We start from the raw sequence: 20,546 nt of genomic DNA on the forward strand, positions 1-20,546 counted from the left end.
CACACATGCACATATCATTGCTTACGACTTTAAAGCGCGACGGATACGACAACTATGACTACGCCTCGATTTCCATAGCTGCATGCTCATGCTTTAGCACCAATTCGTACCGTGTAACCAAAATAACTACAGGGGGAGAGAGGCTGGCTAAGTTGAACGTGAAGCCGTAGCCTATGGGCTGTATGGTGCAGCTAACTATTGCCATGTGAGTATCGTTCACTTCGTTCGCTTCGTAGGTTGTTTTGATATCACGTTTTTGTTGTCTGGCGAGAACGCACTCACGATATCAGATAACACATGGTTCTTGAACGTAGTAGTACATTCCAAAAAGATGGGAACATCGCATATCATTGTGTTGGTGTGCTAATACATTATTGTGGCACGCACACTAAGACAATTCGCACACTTGAGAGCATTTTTTATTTGTTTTTTTAATTCGCCCCTGACACCTATAGAAAAGGGCGTTTGAGTGAAGTAGTACGCCCATATGAAAGGAATTGCTTACGCGTGAGCGTATATGACCCCACTATGAAGATTCGCGATGCGGGTGTATGAAGCTCAGCGATAAAAGCTGGCACAGCGCCAAGAATGAGGCTAGCGGCACAGCTGTTACTCCGGATGATGGACGACCTACATAAGGATCTACCTGATTTTGAGCTATATGCTTATTATTGCGATAGCAATCACATGGACACAGCCGACGAATTTCTGCCGTCGCCGTCACCGTGATGCTCCGTATAAAGTCCAAGGTTGATAACATTTTCAACGCGTAGCGCGTGCTGTATGTGCGAGTGAAAGCGTGCAAGGGTGAGCCGGCGACGGCTGATAAATCTAGCACGCGCAAGGGAGGAAAGCGGGGAGGAAGCGCAGTCTTCCGTGGCGCGCAAAGCACCAGGAGAAGGGGACGTGGGGGGGGGGGGGGGGCGTTCTACTCTGGCGGCTGCTGCGTATGGCGCGGCCGAGTGGGACCTAGCTTAAAAGCGATTTGCAATGGGGAGAGAGGGGCCCAGTGCTGGTATCTTCGTGTGCACTGTATTTTTGCCGCTTAGTTGGCGTTGAAGCGAGAAGCAGCACAAAGGTCAATTCGCTCGCTGCTGCTGCCGCGTTTCGTCACTTCAGCGTTTTGAAAGCGAGTTTCCGCGGTCATCGAGTGAGATGCGTTCATATTTGCTTGTGTGCACATGACACCATTCTTGTTAATTTAGTTAGTAAGCGAATGCTTACAAGTTTATACGGCTGGTAAAGCTACTATCTTTACTTCATATAGCTGTCTATTAATTTGTTACGCGACGGACGCTTTACCTTCAGGGCGAAACTGCGACATTTTAACAGACCACAACAATCCTCTGGGAGGTGAACTGTTCCAACATACCGCCGGAAGTCACATTACGTATCACTTAATAAAGAGACTTTCTCAAAAAATGATAGCATGGTTTTGTGAGGTATCTTCTCCACTCTACTTCACTACTAAAGACGGCACTATTGCTACGACACGACAGCTAAACGCCGCTAGAACGACAGGACACAAGACAAGGCGCAGATGAGACCAGTGTCGATCTCAAGTGGATTTTTATTACAGACGAATAACTAGGTTAAGCATTTGTAAAAGAAAGCAAGAGAAAAGAAAGGACCTTTACGCTAAAAGCACCTGCAGGCGTAGGAAGGAGTGGTTTGGGTGCGATGAAATACGCGATTTTCCACGCGAGGAAATATTGTTATGGAATATAAGCTTAGCAAGCACTATGGCATGTGTCGTTCTTCCTATTCTTCCTGGTTTTTGGGCGCTCTTATATATCGAAATAAAAGGTTACCAAGGTTGGCTAACTCATCTGATACTCTTTTTCTTAGTTTCAAGTGATTCAAGCCTCTTCCTAGTCATTTCACTGGTTGTGTTTGGACAATGGTTTGGATATACACACAGTGGCTGCGTTTACTCGGCTCGGTAGGTCTAAGCACTCATAAAATTTTTTGTGGATAATTTTAACCTGTTTTAAACGCAGGAGCTCCTACTGGGCGTTATAGCATTGTACGCCTCATTATTTTTCCGTTTCCATGCTGCCTATGTTAACTCCTAAGTGAGAGCTTCCATTTCATGTCATTTATTTATTTTCTGAAAGTGCCCAAGAACAGCTCCACGTCCTAATATTGGTGAAATAGTGTTACACAAAGAACTGAAAACAGAAAAACCAAACATAAAATCTAAAGAAAACAATGGTACAAATTGAACAAAATATTGAATTAAAGAGAAGTCAGGCAATGAGCAAATAGTAGAGCTCAAAATATCAAGATCATGACGCAAGGTATTTTGTTGTGTCACAAGACGTATTATAGCGTTAGAGGTGCAAGAGGAATTCACTTAGAAAATGCTGGGATTACGCAAGTTTGGGTGAGGCACGCAGAACGTTACAACTGACAGTAACTACGAACAGAAGTGGCTGTGAATTAGTTTCCACAAAAATAAGTAATTACGATTTTTTCGCACTAGTTCAAGAGGTGTAATATTAAACATATGCAGCACACGGTCATAGGCACAAAATACACAGCGTCACAGAAATCGAGCGTACAGGATACAAATAAAACTTCGCCGAACACATCTAATTTTTGCCCATTAGTCAAATTATTGCGTGTAATTATTTTTTATGTATTAGTTATTTCACATACTGTCAATCCCTCTTGGGATTATAACAGGAAGGGCAAGTACATATGGTAGTATTTACGAACAGAGAATATAAATACATTATATAATCATAAGTGTGTTATTGCAAAGGTTTTGGCTTCGCTAAACAAAAGAATTAAGTAGTTCATCACAAATTCAATATTTGGGTACAATTTACTATCACAAAATTATGATATATATAAGAGGCGCTGGAGCCCCGGCAAACTCCTCTCAGACTGACCCTATTATGCATCGTTATTAACAGCCAAGTCTGAAAACAGTGTGCGGAGATCAACAGCTGTTGCTCACCGGGAACGAGAATGTCTCCGAAGCCGAGAAGCGAGTAGCTATTGAGACACGCGGAGATGTCTTGGTTTCCGAATCGCGGCACCCGCATCACCATCGGAATCTGCTCCTTCGAGCCCCCGCCGCGGGCCACTTCAACCATGATACTGTCGCCTTTCTGCGGGCGAATGATTGTAGATATCTTTAAATATATGAATTTTAATGACGAAATGGGGCTAGAAGCGAGGGTACAAAATATTCCATGACAGCTTGAGGCGTCATCGAACGCACAAGCGGAAGCTGAATATGCGAAAGGTTACTGAGTCACCAAACCTTTTAACATATGAGGCGTAGTACAGGTTAAACAAAGATTCCTGGCTATAGCTCTGCAATAAAGAAGAATAGTTAAGTTCCAGTGACTACTTGGAGCGTGTTAAGGTCCCTAAACGATAGCCCAAAGGTTCATGAAAAAGGGGATGCTAAAAATAAATAAAAGTACCAAACTTCCAACTTTAATTTGGCAAAAAAAGAAATGTGAGCTTTATCTATCACAACATATAAAACGAGTATAATGCACATGAATATGTAAATTATATTACATAGCATTTTATTGCTATACATTTGTACACTTATTCACTCTATGAGCTACAGCTTTTTCAGCTTTTTAGAATTTTGTCATCTGTTGGAAGAAAAAAATTGTCGTCATAAACAGAAAGGTATTTGCTTACAGTCACTAGAATTTCTTTCAACTTTTCTTTTAATACGCTAACTATGGTGAACCTTTAATTTGTCGCGATTCTGTAGATAGTTTTTCGAATTCTTTCCCTATGTGTCCTCTATACCTTCAATTTATATCTGCTTTCTCACTCTTAAGGTGCAGGCATGAGATAGTTTCGAATATTTATTGTTTTGCGTTAAATGAAGGTTCTAGATTCTAACCCGCAAAAAAGAATAGCAATAAGCCCCAGCGCGCCGTAAATAATTTATTGCAGTGTAATGTAACAGCTTTTCTACACTCAGTATTGGTTTCGTTTCCCAGGAGTATACTGTATGACCTCAACATGGTATCCTTCTTGGAAACGAAACATAAGCTGGCTACAGAAAAAGCTATTATATTGTTACGGTGCATTCGGACAGAACCGTGCGCGCAGGAGGGAAACGAAGAAGGAGTGGTAGACTGTCTCCTCGAGCTGTGACCTTTGTACCAGCCTTCGCGATTACCATTAACTTTTCCCCATGTAAATAGTTGTAAATACATCTGTGCATCGGGCTTCCTCTTCGTAACATTTACTGGCGATTACGAATTATTACCAATGGCGCTTTGAGGCTTGTCACTATTTTTTCTAGGGTTTAGAGAGATAGGATCTTCATCTAATGAAAAAAAAAAGAATAGTAGAAAGTATTGTGCCAGTATACCACTTAACATTTTTTCCTCCATCTCCCCTCCCTTCCTCGACTGCTAGCTGCTGCTCACGCGTCTACCAACGTCATTAATCTAGCGAAGGGGTCTAGTTGGTTGACCTTCAAACTGAGGACTTGCGTTGAAGGAAACTTGAGCCTAAAGCCACAAGATACAAAAGAAAAACACGACGACTGGTGGAAGTAGTCGCGCCATTTTGACCAGCCAGGGCTCTTAACGCACTCCTGACGGGCACAAGAAATTCTCTCCCCCTCCCCCCCCCCCCATAGGAATGCTGCTGCATCCGCCGCGAATCGAATCAGCTACTCAGTGCTAATCAGCAGCCACTGCGACACCTCGAGGGTTTGTTGAGCTCAACAGGGCACACCTGAAACATCTCTGTGCGGGTGCAGTCAACGTGAAAGGGAACAGCCGATTTACATTCGAGATCGTCAAATTTCATTGCGGAAATAACAAAACACCGTGCAGGCTGTTAGACATGGAAACATACATAGCAACTATCAGCAAGTAAGAGCGCGGTGCTAGAATAACAATTGTGCGCGGTTTAATAATAGACTACCGAGTAAATTATTGACACTTCAACAGGAGTGGCACTTAACACTCAGGAAGACGAGAAGCATTCGTGAACGGGGAAATGCAGCACACACAAAAAACTCACGAAAATTTAAAGGGTTGAAAATGGCTTACCCCCGAGGCATTTACGAAGCTCGTCGTTGAATTGTGAGTAATTTTCGCCTGGAAATATCAAATGTGAACAATGATATTATAGAAATATTTTTTTCACAATCTTTCATGTTTAAAAGCAGCTTGACAGTTGTCGAAAAAATAATATCTTATACGTTTTATAGGGATTAGACACACCTCTATGAGCATCAGTAATATAGAGCCTTCCATATCAGTCAGCGAAGTCATACAACTGAATACTTAGTGGCTTATTCATTGTATCACATAGTCATTTCATTTAAACAAAATTTGATGATTTCCTCGTGATTCACGTCAAGTGTACAATCCACTGACCTTTATTTTTAAAAATCAACACATGTGAGAAACGCATGTGTCGCTTATGCATCAAAGATCATGCAGCCTACGAAAGTTGTGCACGATTCTTGCAATAGCGCTTGGGGCAAGTGGTGTCGATTAGGATGTTCATTTTATTCACTGCTTTTAGCGTTATCACGCTATTCAGTCCATGTTACTCCCAAAGCTTGTCATAAATTTTACAGCTCTCATTTTGCCGAGGTGTTACAACAGTCGCTTATACGTTTGCGTTTACAGCGTATCTGCTCTACCATCTCTGGTGTGATTAATCCCATCGGTACCGCTATCTAAACGTCTCTACACTACGATGGCAGAATCATATCAACTGCTGATGCATCAATGTTAAAATAAGACGATCTGACGGGTCATTAAAAAGTACTGCTACCATTCCCGCTAATATTCCGATAAAACTAGCGGATTTACGTCTTGTTTAGCACCAAAAACGAAATTGTAACGGACAAATGGCTTTTTAATGGATTTGTCATGCGAGAACGAGAACGTTCACGAGAACGTTTAGCCGTCTTGTGACCGAATTTGACTTTTGGCTTAGCTCAACGTTCGGCTTTAGCAAAACGAAAATACGCCAATGACTTGCAGCGCCTTTCTTTAACGACGTAAGTACGTACGTACGTACGTTACGATGAAATGAATATGCGTACAGCTCTTACGGCAGAACCAGTATATTAAAACCAAGAGCCTTTTTTGAAAGGCGGTTCCGTAAGCGCTTTGCCATCAATCTAAACAAGTTTCTTGTATTTGCTTTTCCTGTATTTGCGGCGTGTATAAAGTTACTTATACAATTACAGGCTTTCGAAATGCAATTTTGGTGCATCTTCTCTTTAGAATAAATCCACAGAAATCTTTCAGCGAATTCAGAGGAATGTTTAGTGGATTCTGGCAGATATTGAATGCTGTTTTAGCTGAATAATTCTCCCCTCCCTCCGACTTAAGAAAGTAGTGCTTTCGTTGGCCTGATGAAGACAACTCTCCGTGTTGAAACATTGGCTCCAGGAACATTCCTAATTCATCCACTGTTCCCCACTTCAAACCGCTATTTTCCGGTAATGTTATGTCAAAGACAGCAGGATATAACGGTGTTGTTAGGCTTTGTACTGGGCAAACAGAATTATGAGATAACTGGATTACTGTTGGCGTAAAGGATGCAGTATTGTTGAAATAGTTTTCCAAAACTCATTTAGTATCTGCTTCTTTCTATACCCGAAAGTAAAAATGAAGCTATAGTGGAGCACGGTATTTTATGGCCAACTTAACAGAAGTTTTGGTACACGGCTCTACTAGTGTTAATGAAATATGGGTAGAAAGAAAGGGAGCCGCCAACTAGGACTCACCGGAATCAAATGTGGCGTAAGAAATACGAAAAATATATCATAGAAGAATAGAATCGACAGAAGCAGTGTGCATATCTGAAAGAAAAAGAAAAAGTTATGTATTTATATTGTTGTTATCTGCGACAGAGAAGATATATCGAACACGTGTTTGTATTCTGAAATTTACAGTGAACCTCGTCAACGTAACGATCAAAGAGTTAGCTCTATAAATTAATTATCGCTTTTGTGGATCAAGTGCGCAGCATGCGCTGAGACAGTCAGAAGCGTCTGTGATGTTACTGCCTGAATTAGTCACGTGCGCAGTGCTGTACTCAATAACAAACATGCATCACTTCCCTTCAGCGTCCCTGGTATGAATCAGTTCAGACAAACAAACTGCTCAATGAGGCCAGGAAATGGTCAGTGGGAACTGCAACTGCGTTATTTGTAATGGAGTGCTTTTATTATTTATTCTTATTTATTTATCACAATACCCGCAGCACCCGCAGGCATTACAGTGGAGGGGGGATCGGATCAAATAAAGAACCAATAAGTGACGCAGGTAAAGCAAAACATGTACCCGGGACACTTTCATACTTTCGCACCCACCTACACACACACACACGCGTACACACCACACACGCACGTGCACACACACTCTCTCTTTCTTACTATGGTGGGCTTATTGAATTTGAAGATAGCTTGCTTCAGATAATTGTTGCGACATCAGATGGTAACTTGTTCCACTGGCTTATGGTTCTGGGAAAAAATGGCATGTTAACGTTTCAATTTTACAAGCTATTTCTTTAATCTTACTTTCATGGCCCAGCCGTTGTGAAACGTAATCAGGCTTGGAAAAATATTTCCCGGGATCTATAGCCGTTCGAGAGTGGAATACGTTGCGAAAAATTTTTATTCTGAGGTATTCCTTGCATTGCTGTAGTGGTTCTCAACCGAGGCTTTCTTTTGCTCTTGAAACGCTGAAATTCCTGGTATAATCTGAACAAACAAAACGAAGGGCTATGCTTTGAATTCTTTCTAAACTGTTTACGCCACGTGCTGACCGCGGATGCCACACAGGGCAAGCATAATACAAAATGGATTAGACATTTGATTTGTACAATGATACCTTTGTCTCGAGTGGCAACTTTCTTGCATTTCTGCGCAGGAAACCTAGAACGCGGCATGCTTTAGCTGTGATATGATCAATGTGACAGCTCCAAGAAAGAACAGGTGTGAAATAAGCTCCGAGATGTTTATGCTCCTGACCTGATAATGATTTGGTTGAATTTCGAGAGTGACAGGGGTCGTGAGTTGATCTTTTTCTCGAAAAACGCATATGAACAGATTTTTTCAAGTAAATGAGCATGTGCCACTTGTTGCTCCACTCATTTACTTTGTACAGGTCCTTTTGTAAAACACTGCAGTCATGGGTAGTATGAATAACCCTATACAAAACATAATCATCCGCAAATAGTCTGATTTGCGATGAAATATCGGAGCAGATATTTATATAGATGGGAAACAAAAGTGGCTCTGACTGATCCTTTGGGCACGCCAGAGGACACATCAACTACACGGGATGTCTTGCCGTTAAGCACAACTTCCTGTCTTCTTAAATTTAGGTATTCCTTTATCCACTTAACAACCATACTTTTATATTATACATTTCAAATTTTTCTATAAGAGTCAGGGACAACATCGAACGCCTTCTTAAAATCTAGAAACAAGCGGTCAACACCGAAACCATTGTCCAAAGCTCCTGCTAAATCATGCGTAAACTGAAGCAGCTGTGTTGTTCAGGAAAATTCACTACAAAATCCATGCTGCTGGCGGCTGAGCAAGAAGTGCGCGTTCATATGGCTTATAACATTACTGTAAAGCACATGCCCAGGTATCTTACATGCAACGCTGGTAAGTGAGACAGGCCGGTAATTCAAAACACTATTTCGCGGTCCCCCCTATGCACGTGGACGACAGTGGCAAGTTTCCAATCATCTGGTAAAGAGATCTTCTGTAAAGATTTGGTGAAGATTGCGCACAGATATATTTGGTTACTTCCCGTGGGCATAATGAAAGCAGCGCAGGCGATAAAGCATCAGGCCCAGTTGCTTAAAACGCATTCAATGTTTTGAGAGCGGCCTCAATCTCTCGTTGGTTGATCACGATATCGCTCATTGGCTCACCAACACAGGCGGGGATCGCGCCACAGAGTTTTGAGTGTGAACATGAGCAGTGTACACAGAACTGAAAAAAGAAACGAGATAAAGCACTCGGCTTTTTCGATCTGGTTATGGACGGTAGCGCCGTCGCTATCAAGGGCCGGTATTGATAATACATCTTTACGGTTCATTTTAAAGAATGGTCACAGTTCTTTCGGTCTTTTCTGTCTACGGAGATGGAACGTGTTGGAACTTATCTTTGGCTGTCTTCAAAGTTGCCTTCATCTCTTCAGTATTTTTTTTCTTGAGTTTATCTTTAAGCTTCAAAGAAGGGTTTTCCTTATAAGCTGCGTAAACGTGCGCTCTGTGCCTGGCCTTGCATTTCACGTCTCGCGAACACCACGGCTTACTTTTGCTGCACCGCGCAGTCACAACCCATGATGGTACATATCTTTCACGCATCTCGAGCAACTTCTTAAATACTTTCCATGGCTCTTCCATGTTCAAGAATTCAATCTGTGTCTCAAACACATCAAAATAGGAATCTAAAGCCAGAACCATATCACTGACACGTGCTTTTTGATAGCTGTAGATACGCTGCGTAACACCGTTAGCAGCTCTCACATACTGCAAATTCATATCGCGCAATACGGCTTGGTAGTCGCTTATGCTCGGTAGCACTGTTGTATAGCGCGCGGACTCTGGCGTGTTAGTGAAAAATAAATATAAAATATTTCTTGCTCTTGTGGGCTCTAGAAATAGCTGAGTTAGCTTGAAGAGGCGACATATCTTCAACATTTCTTTACTTGACTGGCTGAAAGCGCTGTAGCTGGCATCTGCTAGAGACCAATCTATTTCTGGAAGATTAAAATTTCCGCCTATAGATAGATAATCTGTGCCTACTGTTTCCTTTGCCACCACGAATATTAAATTTGCTTCTTGGTGGGCGATAGAACGAACATAGCGATAATGAATTTATGTTCTTCAATCTAATCTCTACCCACAACATTTCATTTTGACTGCATTCTATATCAATTTACCGGGAGCACACTGTCGCATCCGCTAAAATAAAAACACCTCCCCTGTAACGATTTCGGTCCTTACGGTAGCAAACAAAGCCTCCGGAAAATAATTCACTATCGTCAATGTCAGCATCAAGCCAGGATTAAGATCCAAGAACGACAATTGGTCTAGACACATCAACGAGGCTAGAAAATTCATCCCCTTTATTTCGTATACTTTTGCGATTTACAATAAGGAAAGAGAGCACCGACCCATCCGTGTTCAGTTCTTGTCATTCTGCTTGCACAACTTGGTCCAGGGATTCATCATAGACGTACTTCACCTTATTTATATATATGAAGAATAATGAACTTGAGGTTTACATTGCTGGTCTTCTCTTGATTCGCCTTAGCGTAATCCCACAGTCGTTTGCGCTTTTTGTGCACGTTCTCCGAAAAGTCCTCTGAAATATTAATATCTGAGAGAGAGAGAGAGAGAGAGAGCAAGGACAGGAAAGGCAGGGAGGTCAACCAGACGAGGATCCGGCTTGCTACCCTACAAGGGGGTAGGGGAAAGGGGAATAGAAAGAGGAAAAGGGGGAAAGTGAGCACTGAGTGCGTGTGGGCGGGACACTATAAATGGTCTCTTAAGCCGGTGCACTTCAAGTATTGCACTAATGCACGATTCGCTTTTCGTGCCAGTGACAGGTGTGGCCACGGTCCGAGTATGTTTGACTCGGTGAACGGTCTTAAGTCCAGTCGGTGTAAAGTTGCCCGCAGAGAGAGGCGTTGTACATCGTAGCGGGGGCAGGTACACAATAGGTGTTCGATGGTCTCCTCGCACCCACAGGAATCGCACATCGGGCTCTCGGCCATTCCCAAACGATAGGAGTATGAGTTCGTGAACGCTACTCCCAGATACAAGCGGTACAGAAAGGTTGCTTCGCCGCGCGGAAGGATAGATGGCAGTTGTAGCCGTAGCGTGGGCTCCAGTTTATATAATCGGCAATTGAAGGCACTTGAACTCCAGAGATCTTGCGACTTTTTGCGTGCATGTAGGCGAAGTTCCCTGGCAGCGTCCGACCTCGCCAAAGGTATTGAACGCGTCTGGGTATCTTCGTGGGCAGACCGGGCCGCCTCGTCAGCTAGGTTGTTGCCGACGATGCCACAGTGAGCAGGAATCCATTGAAATATGATGGTGTGCCCTCTTTCCAGAGCATGGTGGTGCACTTCCCTGATGTCAGATGTCATCTGCTCGTAATTTCTTTGACGTAATGCAGACTTGATGCTGTGAAGGGCTGCCATAGAGTCACAAAATACGACCCATTTCTCTGTTGGCTCTTCGGTGACGTACATCATAGCGGCATGGAGAGCTGCAAGCTCTCCCGATGTAGTCGTATGCGAATTGAATTTAACTGTAACTTTCTTTGCTGGAACGACGAATGCGGCAGTTGAGCTGGTACGGGAGGTCGAACCATCGGTATATATATATATATATATATATATATATATATATATATATATATATATATATATATATATATATATATATATATATATATATATATATATATATATATATATATATACATATACATATATATATATATACATATATATATATATATATATACATATATATATATATGTATGTATGTGGTCACGATACGTCTGGTGCAGTAATAGGAGCGTAAGTTTCTTCAGAGCCGGCGATGGATGATCGGACTTTTTTCTGAGCCTTTTAATTACACCTATAGATGTGTTCTTTTATTCATCACATCGAAAATTGAAAAAAAAAAATGTATCAGGAAGCTATAACGGCGCCGTCGTAGACGGGCCACAACTTCTGTATAATGCGTGCTCGTTCAGCAAATTGAAGTACAGCGAATGGTCTCTTCCCCAGCTGTTTCAAGGGTGTCTATAGTGCACATGTCTATAGTGCACATGGACGCGCGATGTATACGCGAGAGGCTTAACCAGCAAAGCTCATGGTGTCATTGCAGTGGATGTACATTGGAACAGTCATTTCTAAATCGCATAGGTGCCGAAAGCTTTAATAGACGATGCGTACCAAAAAAATCAATATTTGGAAATATTTTCGGGAACAAAGCAGCGGTAAGCGACAGATCTTCTGGAAGAATAAAAAGAAAGAAATTGTGCATTTTCCAAGCACTGTGAGAATCAATGTTATGTGAATGATTTTGCTGGTAGCTAGCTACTTAAGGTATCGCTTGCGGTCACGCAAAGTGTTTTCAGATGATCCAATGTACATGTTTCGCGTAAAGCGACTGATTTAGAGTTCGACAAAAGTTTGTCTGGTCAGGTAACACGCTGAAGAAGAAGTTGCGGTCACTGACCAAGTCAAGGGAAAAAAGAACGCAGAGACGTTTCGGAGTCTAGAAAGCTTTAGAGTGATCAAGGTACGCGTACGGGTTCCCAAACGCCTCCTAGGGGTTTTGTCCACCCTGACTTGGTCAGTGACCTCAACTTCTTCAAAGCGACCGATTGCATGTGTAACGCGAGTGTGCATGTGACGACAGCGTCAAGGCGAAAGCACGACGACGAAGGTAGCACGACGACTGGCTCACTACATTCTGACGAAGGAACATCTATTTACGACAAAGGCTGATGCCGAAGGCGGTACGATTTCACATAGCGCCAATCACTTACTAGGGAAGGAGACAGCTCCCACTGTGAAAAGTGCGTCAGTGGCAACGGCAGTGCAATATCTCAAAGCACTCTCTGCCACAGCGAAAGACTGGAGCAAACTCGCTCTCGCTTTTACAAACAAATTGTTATGACGCCACGTGACGCACGCGAAAGACAGCGGTGGGCTTGAATATTATTCGCACGTTCCTGCGTGTGGGACCTGGGCCCGTGTTCTGAAACGTTCTACATCTTGAAGGGGCAGCGCAATACGACGACGACAGAAGGCAGGAACATACAGGACAGCGCTGCCTTCTGTCGTCGTCATATTGCGCTGCCCCTTCAATATGTTCACCCAGTACCAACTCGCCCAATTGGTGTGTGCGTGTGTGCGTGTGTGCGCGTGTGCGCGCGCACACGCACGGGGCGGTGGGTTGCGCCACGAAGCTCTTGTTATACTGCCTAACCTCCTACCTATGTTAAACAAGAAAAAAAGAAAAACAACTATGAACTCCCACAACCAAATTTTCTGATGTCCTATTGAGAACTGTGCTGTTGTACGTCTCTGTTCTTTGTCGTTTCCCCTACTTTTCTTCCACCAATCCTCCAATCGCCTCTTACTAATCTCCCCCCCCCCCCCCCCTATCGCAGACATGTTTACTTTCCCGTGCTCTCGCTGAACCCAAGGGTTTCAAGGAGGCCAGTGGTACTTAAATCGACCGCTGGGCAGACGTCTTGATATTCTAATAAAACATGCTGCATAGTTTCCCTAGCTTTACCGCACCAAGCACATGTTTATTCTTCCTTCTTATATCTCGCTTTATAGGTGCGTGTTCTAAGGCATCCCGATCTCGCTTCGAAAAGTAATGAGCTTCCATTTGAGTTATCAAGTTGTTTCTTTCCTGATTTCGTTTTTTCCTCTTAAGTAGTTACTCATGGCAGGTTTCTTTTCCAATGCCAATACCCATGAAATTATTTAAGCCTCTCTGACTTTCCGCTTGACGTTCTTTGTTGCTGTGTTGCCCACCCTACAGGCCGCATACTTGCTGGTAAGCTTCCTAGTTCTTTTCCTCCACTGTAAATCAATGTTTTTCCTGTACAGATGCCTCAACACTCTCCCAGCCCATTTACTTTCTTCAATATTCCTCAGTCGTTCTTCATACTCAATTTTACTGCGAGCTTCCCTCACTTCAAAACTAGTCCATCCCATATCACCCTGTACAGCTTCGTTTGTAGTCTTCCCGTGAGCGCCCAATGCGAGGCGTCCCACTGACCTTTGGTTCCCGTCGAGTCCTGATTCTACCCCTGATTTAAAGCAAACAACCGCATTTCCGGAAACCGGAAAATAAACAGCGCCATCTAGTAGTTCCGGCCCACGTCATTTTAACGTCATGGTGTCGATGGGTGCTCTGGCCATAAATTGAATAAACGAACACGTCCGTTGGCGTCTTTTGGCGTTCGGTTGGTGGTGGAGTGTACTAGAGATAAGTGGTAGTTTATAGCAGTCTTCTTGGTGGCGTCTTACATGCGTTGTTTCGCGGCGATATCTGTTGATTCATGTAAAATAAAACATTTCACACTTCTTTATTCAACTTATTTTACCTAATGCGGCCGTAACCAACCGCAGTCAGTGCGCAGAACCCGTACTGCGGCCACTACACTCGAAAACAACACACCCGAGCCGCTCTGCCCTCGCACGGTGCGCTCTCTCATGCGATGTGAAGCGTTCGACAGCGCGTGTTGGTAGTGCATGCTGACGTCAAGGGTACGCAGTCGCTTGATTTATTGAACGTGACTATCGCGGCGGCAAAACTCTCGCGGAAGGCGAACGTTTCAGAATACGGCCCCTGGATAGAAACTGGAGCGCCGGCACATGCTCTCGCTTTTCTAAGCCAGTTGTTGCTATGCGACATCACACGCGGCAATCGTCTAAAAGTGCTAGTTGACTGTGCAGAAGTATTAATTAATTATGGTTTTCTTACGTGCCAACACCACTTTCTGATTATGAGGCACGGCGTAGAGGAGGACTCCGAAAATTTCGACCACCTGAGGTTCTTTAACGTGCTTCTAAATCTAAGTACACGGGTGTTTTTGCATTTCGCCCCCATCGAAATGCGGCCGCCATGGCCGGGATTCGATCCCGCGACCTCGTGCTCAGCAGCCCAACACCATAGCCACTGAGCAACCACGGCGGGTGTGCAGAAGTATGCATGCATCTGTTGCCTAATGGGTAGGGCATCAGGCTATATTGCACTTAAGGAGACTGGCTCGAATCCCAACATCGGAAACCTAATTTTTTTATTGTTGAATAGGCCCAGAACGTGGCGAGACGAGAGCCTACCTAGCGCAAAGTGCTTGGTAAAATGCTTCGGATTAAATAAATACGCAGGTCGCTGGGTGCATTGATCGGCTGTTCAATCGGCATGTCGTGTACCCACCTTTAGGCTGGGCATGCGAAGCACGCGCAAGATGTACACGCTGAAGCAGACGCCCAGAACGTCCTGCATTATCCATGAGAGCGGGTGGTGCCTCCAGTAGACCCAGACAGCGGGCACTATGACGGCCATGATCAGCACGAGCGCCTGCCGGACCTCGAGCGAACCATGGAAGCAAGGTACGGCGCCAACCGGAAGCCTGCGCATGCACCGAGAGACTGCACTGCGTTGCCCGAACAGCGACGGTCAGGCGTTGCAACTGCGCGAACCTGACTGAGGTAATACCCGGGGCCTTGAGCCCTTGCGGCGGAGCGAAAAAAAAAAAAAAAACTAAATGGTATGGTTTTACGTGCCAAAACCACGATATGATTATGAGGCACGCTGCAGTGGGGCATTCTGGATTAATTTCGACCACCCAGGTTTCTTTAACGTGCACCCAGTGCACTGTATACGGGAGTGTGAATTCCCCCCCCCCCCCATCGAAACGCGGCCGCCGTAGTCGGGATTTCATTCAGCGCCCTCGCAGCGGAACGCCAAATCTCCTACGCTACCATTGTGCGTGGGGTGGAATGAAGAAACGCTTTCCTTGGCTTCATTAACTGTTCGCTTCATATGGTTGTGATCAACAAAAATAGAGCCACTGTGTTCTCCTCGTTCATCGCACACGTTAAAGAGTCCCAGGTGGTCAAATTAATCAAGCGTTCCTCACTAAATAACGTTCATAGCCCGTCAGTCGTTTTGCAATGTTACACAAATTAACTAATTAATTACTGATTAACAGCAGTAGCGTAGTCAAGGTGTGGCAAATCGGGCTCGTATATACATAAGCCAGTCAGCTGGTAATTTCATTCTGTGCATATACAACCTTCGTATATGTATCAACATATATATCCATCGCGATACTGAGCTACTCAGCCAGCAGTTACGGCCAACCCGAGAGAGGAGTTACGGCCAACCCGAGAGCACAGAAAGCTTCGCTTTAATATGGACATGCTAGGCCATTCCTTGCTTCTCTGCACTTTTTTTATTAAACAGCGGGGGGAAAGCCCGAACAGTAGTGCGCACATGCGTACCTGCCGGTGCCACAGGGCATCTTGTAAACCAGCGGCTCCAGAACACCGAGAATGGCGACTGCCGAAGACAGCGCGAACATGCCGTGAATGAAATAAACTGCGAGGAAGCACACCAACAAGATATATATATGCGGCAGGGCCGAGCACTGGAGAGGATGACACTGGCCATGATGAATATGCACAGATGAAGGAGAGGAAGGATGAACATAATGCTCACACTGTTTACCTAGCGCGCGGAAGCTGGTTATGGCAGCGAAGAACGCCGTATGAAAGTTCGCTAGGGTTGAGGGTTCGGCGAGTTGGTATTGCATTCTAAATCTGGTACAGCGCAACATGGAAAGGAAGAAACAAGCCGAGCCGCCCAGAAGAGTGTTTGAAGGAGTGTTTGAAGACGGTGGTAGTGGACAGCGAGAAAGAGCATCGGTATTCTGGTGTTTTCTTCCAGACTTGTAAGGCCACGAGCTCAAGACGATAACACTGACCATGATGATGAATATGTACAGATAAGAATATGAAGGGCGAATGTAATGCTCCCAATATATCAGGGTGTTTCAGCGAACACTTTCAACAATTTTAAAGGTTGCCTGTGGCAAATAGCGCAGTTCTAGTTCATGAGCTGGTCTAGTCAAAGAGGCGGCCATTATTTGGAAAAAAATCATAATCGACTAATTAACAAACATTCATCAATTAATGTTTTAGTTAATGACCTTATGGTCCATATTGTAATTTACAAATTCTAGCCCTGGAGCTCGCAAGGCGGATCAACTTGGAACGAATTTTCAGGACGAGACTAGTTTTGAGATAATTCCCAAACTTCGCGGAGATATGCATTGGTGTTCCAGTTATTTTCTTAATAAACGTCGTTTTATTCATTGAAGCACAAAGTAACTGGAAATCCAATGCATTTGTCCGCGAAGTTCGGGAAATATTATCTCCAAACTGGTGTCGTCCTGAGAATTCGTTCCAAGTGAATGCGCCTTGCGAACTCCACGGCTAGAATTTGTAAATTGCAATACATGCCGTAAGGTAATTAGCTAAAGCTAAATTAGTGATTTTTGTTAATTAATCGATTATGCATTTCAATTTTTTAAATGTCCACCTCTTCGAGTAGACCAGCTCATGAACTAGAATTGTGCTATCTGCCACAGGCAACCTTTAAAAATTTTTGAAAGGATTCGCCAGAGCACCCAGTATACGCAAGTAGCAAGCATAAAAAAGTTAGTGAAAGACAGCTCACTGAAGTGCTATCGGCCCCTTAACGCACATGCTTTCTCAGCAGTATATCGTGGCAGAATGCAGATTCCCGCAGGGAAGGTACGTTCGCGTCATTCGCAGACTCCGCAGGTTTTGGACGGCTTTACCCTGAGCTTGAGGTGTTGGCAGTTCTGTAAGCAGGCTCTTTCACTGCAGTACGTTTCGCAGCTTCCGGTTATCATGCTACTTCACAGAAGTAGCCAAGCTGCGAAGTGAAGGTGAGCCCTTTCTGGACACGTGTCCTATGACGCATCATCATTATGAGTCAATGCCCGCATTTATGTGAATGCGACACTAGCCTATCGCGTTTCTTAGCTCATCACAGTAATTACTTTGCGACAGCGTTTCCACGTGGCACATCCCCATTGGCCCGAAACAAGTGTTAAGTGGACGAGAGCGCACGCCGGCAGTTGTCTTACTTTCCCTATATCCCTCAGTGTGACACGCCAGCGTTTATGTCTACCAAGTGAGAACTTTCCCTGTTTCGAACCATACCCTCTCCCGTCGCAACAGTTCGATTCATCTCCCTACCGCACTGCCGCCGTTTACATGGATGCGATGTGCTAAAAATGTTATGCGACGTGCCACATATGACATTAGTGTAAACGCCGCTAATTTAAGTCAAAGGAGTCAAAAGAACATGCACCTAGAGATCATGCACCTATGTCAACTGTCCCATCCACGTCATGATTTTATCACTCCATCTAATACTCTCCAGGACTCGGCTGCGTTTACATTACATTGGTACTCACCATTGTCACTCCTGATAAACCACGGAATATCTGCACCAGGCAACACGTGAAATGCCCAACTCCACCTCTTAATTCCAATCTCAAGTGGAATGTCATCCGTCCACCTTTGGTATAAAATCCACACTGCCGTCTTAATATATAGGTCTTATCGAGGTACCCTAAGATTTTTCTTCCTACAGCCTCTTGCAAGCTCTATTGTAACAAAATTGCGAAAGTTTGGCACAGTGCTTACGACAAACCAGTAACTGGTAGCAAGTTATCTCGAATGGGTGCCCCACTGTAGACAACGCAATTAAGTAACCGCACGATGATGCGACCAACAGTGAGAGTAAATTTCAGACGTGACCTCTAATAATCGAACCTATAGGATCCGTAAGCGGTAAAAATTAAGCACAGTTCTCCCACATTCGAGGTGGCGCGGGGTCACCGTGCTCACCGAGGTATGCGATGAAGAGGTACAGGACGACGAGCATGGTGGCCATGAAGACGACGAAGGAGAGCACCCAGACGGGCGAGACGTTGAGCGAGCTCTCTTCCTCGATGACGTTCATGCCTTGCGGCCGGCTGGGCCGCCGGCCGGCCACGCTGCCGGTGCTCGAGAGCCGCCGACGACGCATCGCCGCTTCTTGACGCTTGTGCACCTCGCACAAGTACCTGCATGCAATGGTGTGCCACAGAAGACAGTCCCTGTACACAAATATTTGTGCACAGGCAACCGAGGATGTCACCACGGCAAGGGTACGCATCGTTCTAACTAACTAACTAACTAACTAACTAACTAACTAACTAACTAACTAACTAACTAACTAACTAACTAACTAACTAACTAACTAACTAACTAACTAACTAACTAACTAACCTATATCCAAGGGTTCAACATCCCGAAAATAACGAAGTGCGTTATGAGGAACGTCGTGTCATGCAGTGAGTGCTTCGGATAAGTTCTGACCAGCTGGGATTCTTTGATAAACTAATTAATCAATTGACTGAATAGCTGAATGATCGTCTAACACTAAACTAATTAACCTACTAACTCACTAACTGGTTGACTGGTTTAGTGACTAACTCACTACGGAACTAAACAAAAGGTACACAAACAAAATATTGAGTAAACAAAGATGACACCGCTCAAAATCGGTTCAAAATCAAAACTAAATAGTTCAAGACAAATAGTTAACTATCAAGACTAAACTTTCTCAATACTCAAACATCCAAATCAAATCAATCTTCGTTCAACGTCTAAGAACACCTCCAACATTCACCACCCAGAACCTGCCAGTGGTCCGGTATTAGAGCGAAAGCTGTACTCTTCGAGGTACAACTCCCAAGGTCAATCACGGCGTACGTTTGACCTTCAGCCGCCGGTGCTCGTGTGACGTCACGTCACGTGATCCACTGGGGAGAGGCGTCGCAGCTGCGCTCGCTCGAGCCTCGCCGCTGTGTACCACGCGAGTAGGCGAGGGTTTGAGCAGCTGCTTCGGCGGCGCTTGGTCGCTCAGTCTCGCCATGGACGGAGCACGCGCCGGTGCGAGCGCGCCTACTTTTCGTCTCAGGCGCCAGGCTGCGTCTGAGCACCCTGCCGATATAGCTCGCCGGGAAGAAGCACTGAAGAACCATGTTCTTTTGAAGTTTGAAGTTTGTTTATTTCGAACGGTCATGTACAGGTTTTCCGTGGACGCTGGCGAAAAGGCAAATAAATGCCTGACAAAGCGCCAGCTACCCATAAGCACAAACACTCAGTGAGCATAAAAAAAAAACAGAAGAGAACAGTAAAAATAAGAAAACGGTAATTCGTAGTTTAAGAAAGTCAAAAAAGTAGTGGAAACCACATATAACTGCAAGGATACAAAATATATGTAAAATATGATGACTTCAAGAGTAATTATACAAACACTAGACGATATAATGAACATTGAAAACATGATAACAACAGTTCCGTATAACAAAGGGGATCATTTGCCTACATAGTCCGTTCCTACTGAAATGATAATAGGTAGGTATGCATAGATTTTTTCAGGGCGTGGACAGAAGTGCTTGTTTCGATAATGGACAATGCATTAGGGTGTTTGTGCAAGAAATCTGGTATTAAGTAATCAAGCTTTGTGGGTGCCGTAGTTTGTGCGCAGCTTTTCCTTTTTATAAAACGTATGTCGCAAGTCGCGGCATTGTTCTCTCCGAAGGTATTTATTTACGAAACCAAATGGATCACATACTCTTTGGTTATATATTAGAGTAGCTATTTTCTTATTGAGTATATTACCAATAGTCAGGAGATTTGTTGCTTTTTAAATATTGGAGCTGTGTGACAATGGTATGGTTCACCTTCGATAATACGTAATACTCTTTTTTGGAGCACAAGTATACTTTCCATGTTAGTTTTTGTCGTGGTACCCCACACAAGCAGACAGTAATGAATGTGTGAGTGTACCAAATTGTAGCACAGCTGTTTCTTTAACCACACTGGAATCAAGCTTCGCAATTTACATGTAATACCAA

The 20,546-nt window shown here is 44.1% G+C and overlaps 1 protein-coding gene across 1 annotated transcript in view; it reads right to left on the reverse strand.

Moving 5' to 3' along the window:
• LOC126532230 (signal peptide peptidase-like 2B) overlaps positions 1-20,546 on the reverse strand; it is a 42,489-nt gene that overhangs the window by 6,961 nt on the left and 14,982 nt on the right. Inside the window, exons 6-11 of the mRNA XM_050179895.2 lie at positions 18,487-18,704; positions 16,045-16,141; positions 14,975-15,170; positions 6,749-6,823; positions 5,049-5,096; positions 2,966-3,119 (exon numbers count right to left, since the gene is read on the reverse strand). Of these exons, the coding sequence (XP_050035852.2) occupies positions 2,966-3,119; positions 5,049-5,096; positions 6,749-6,823; positions 14,975-15,170; positions 16,045-16,141; positions 18,487-18,704 (788 nt within the window). The remainder of the gene's footprint in view (positions 1-2,965; positions 3,120-5,048; positions 5,097-6,748; positions 6,824-14,974; positions 15,171-16,044; positions 16,142-18,486; positions 18,705-20,546) is intronic.

Source organism: Dermacentor andersoni, chromosome 5 (genome assembly GCF_023375885.2).
Source record: "Dermacentor andersoni chromosome 5, qqDerAnde1_hic_scaffold, whole genome shotgun sequence".
Classification (NCBI taxonomy): Eukaryota; Metazoa; Arthropoda; class Arachnida; order Ixodida; family Ixodidae; genus Dermacentor; species Dermacentor andersoni.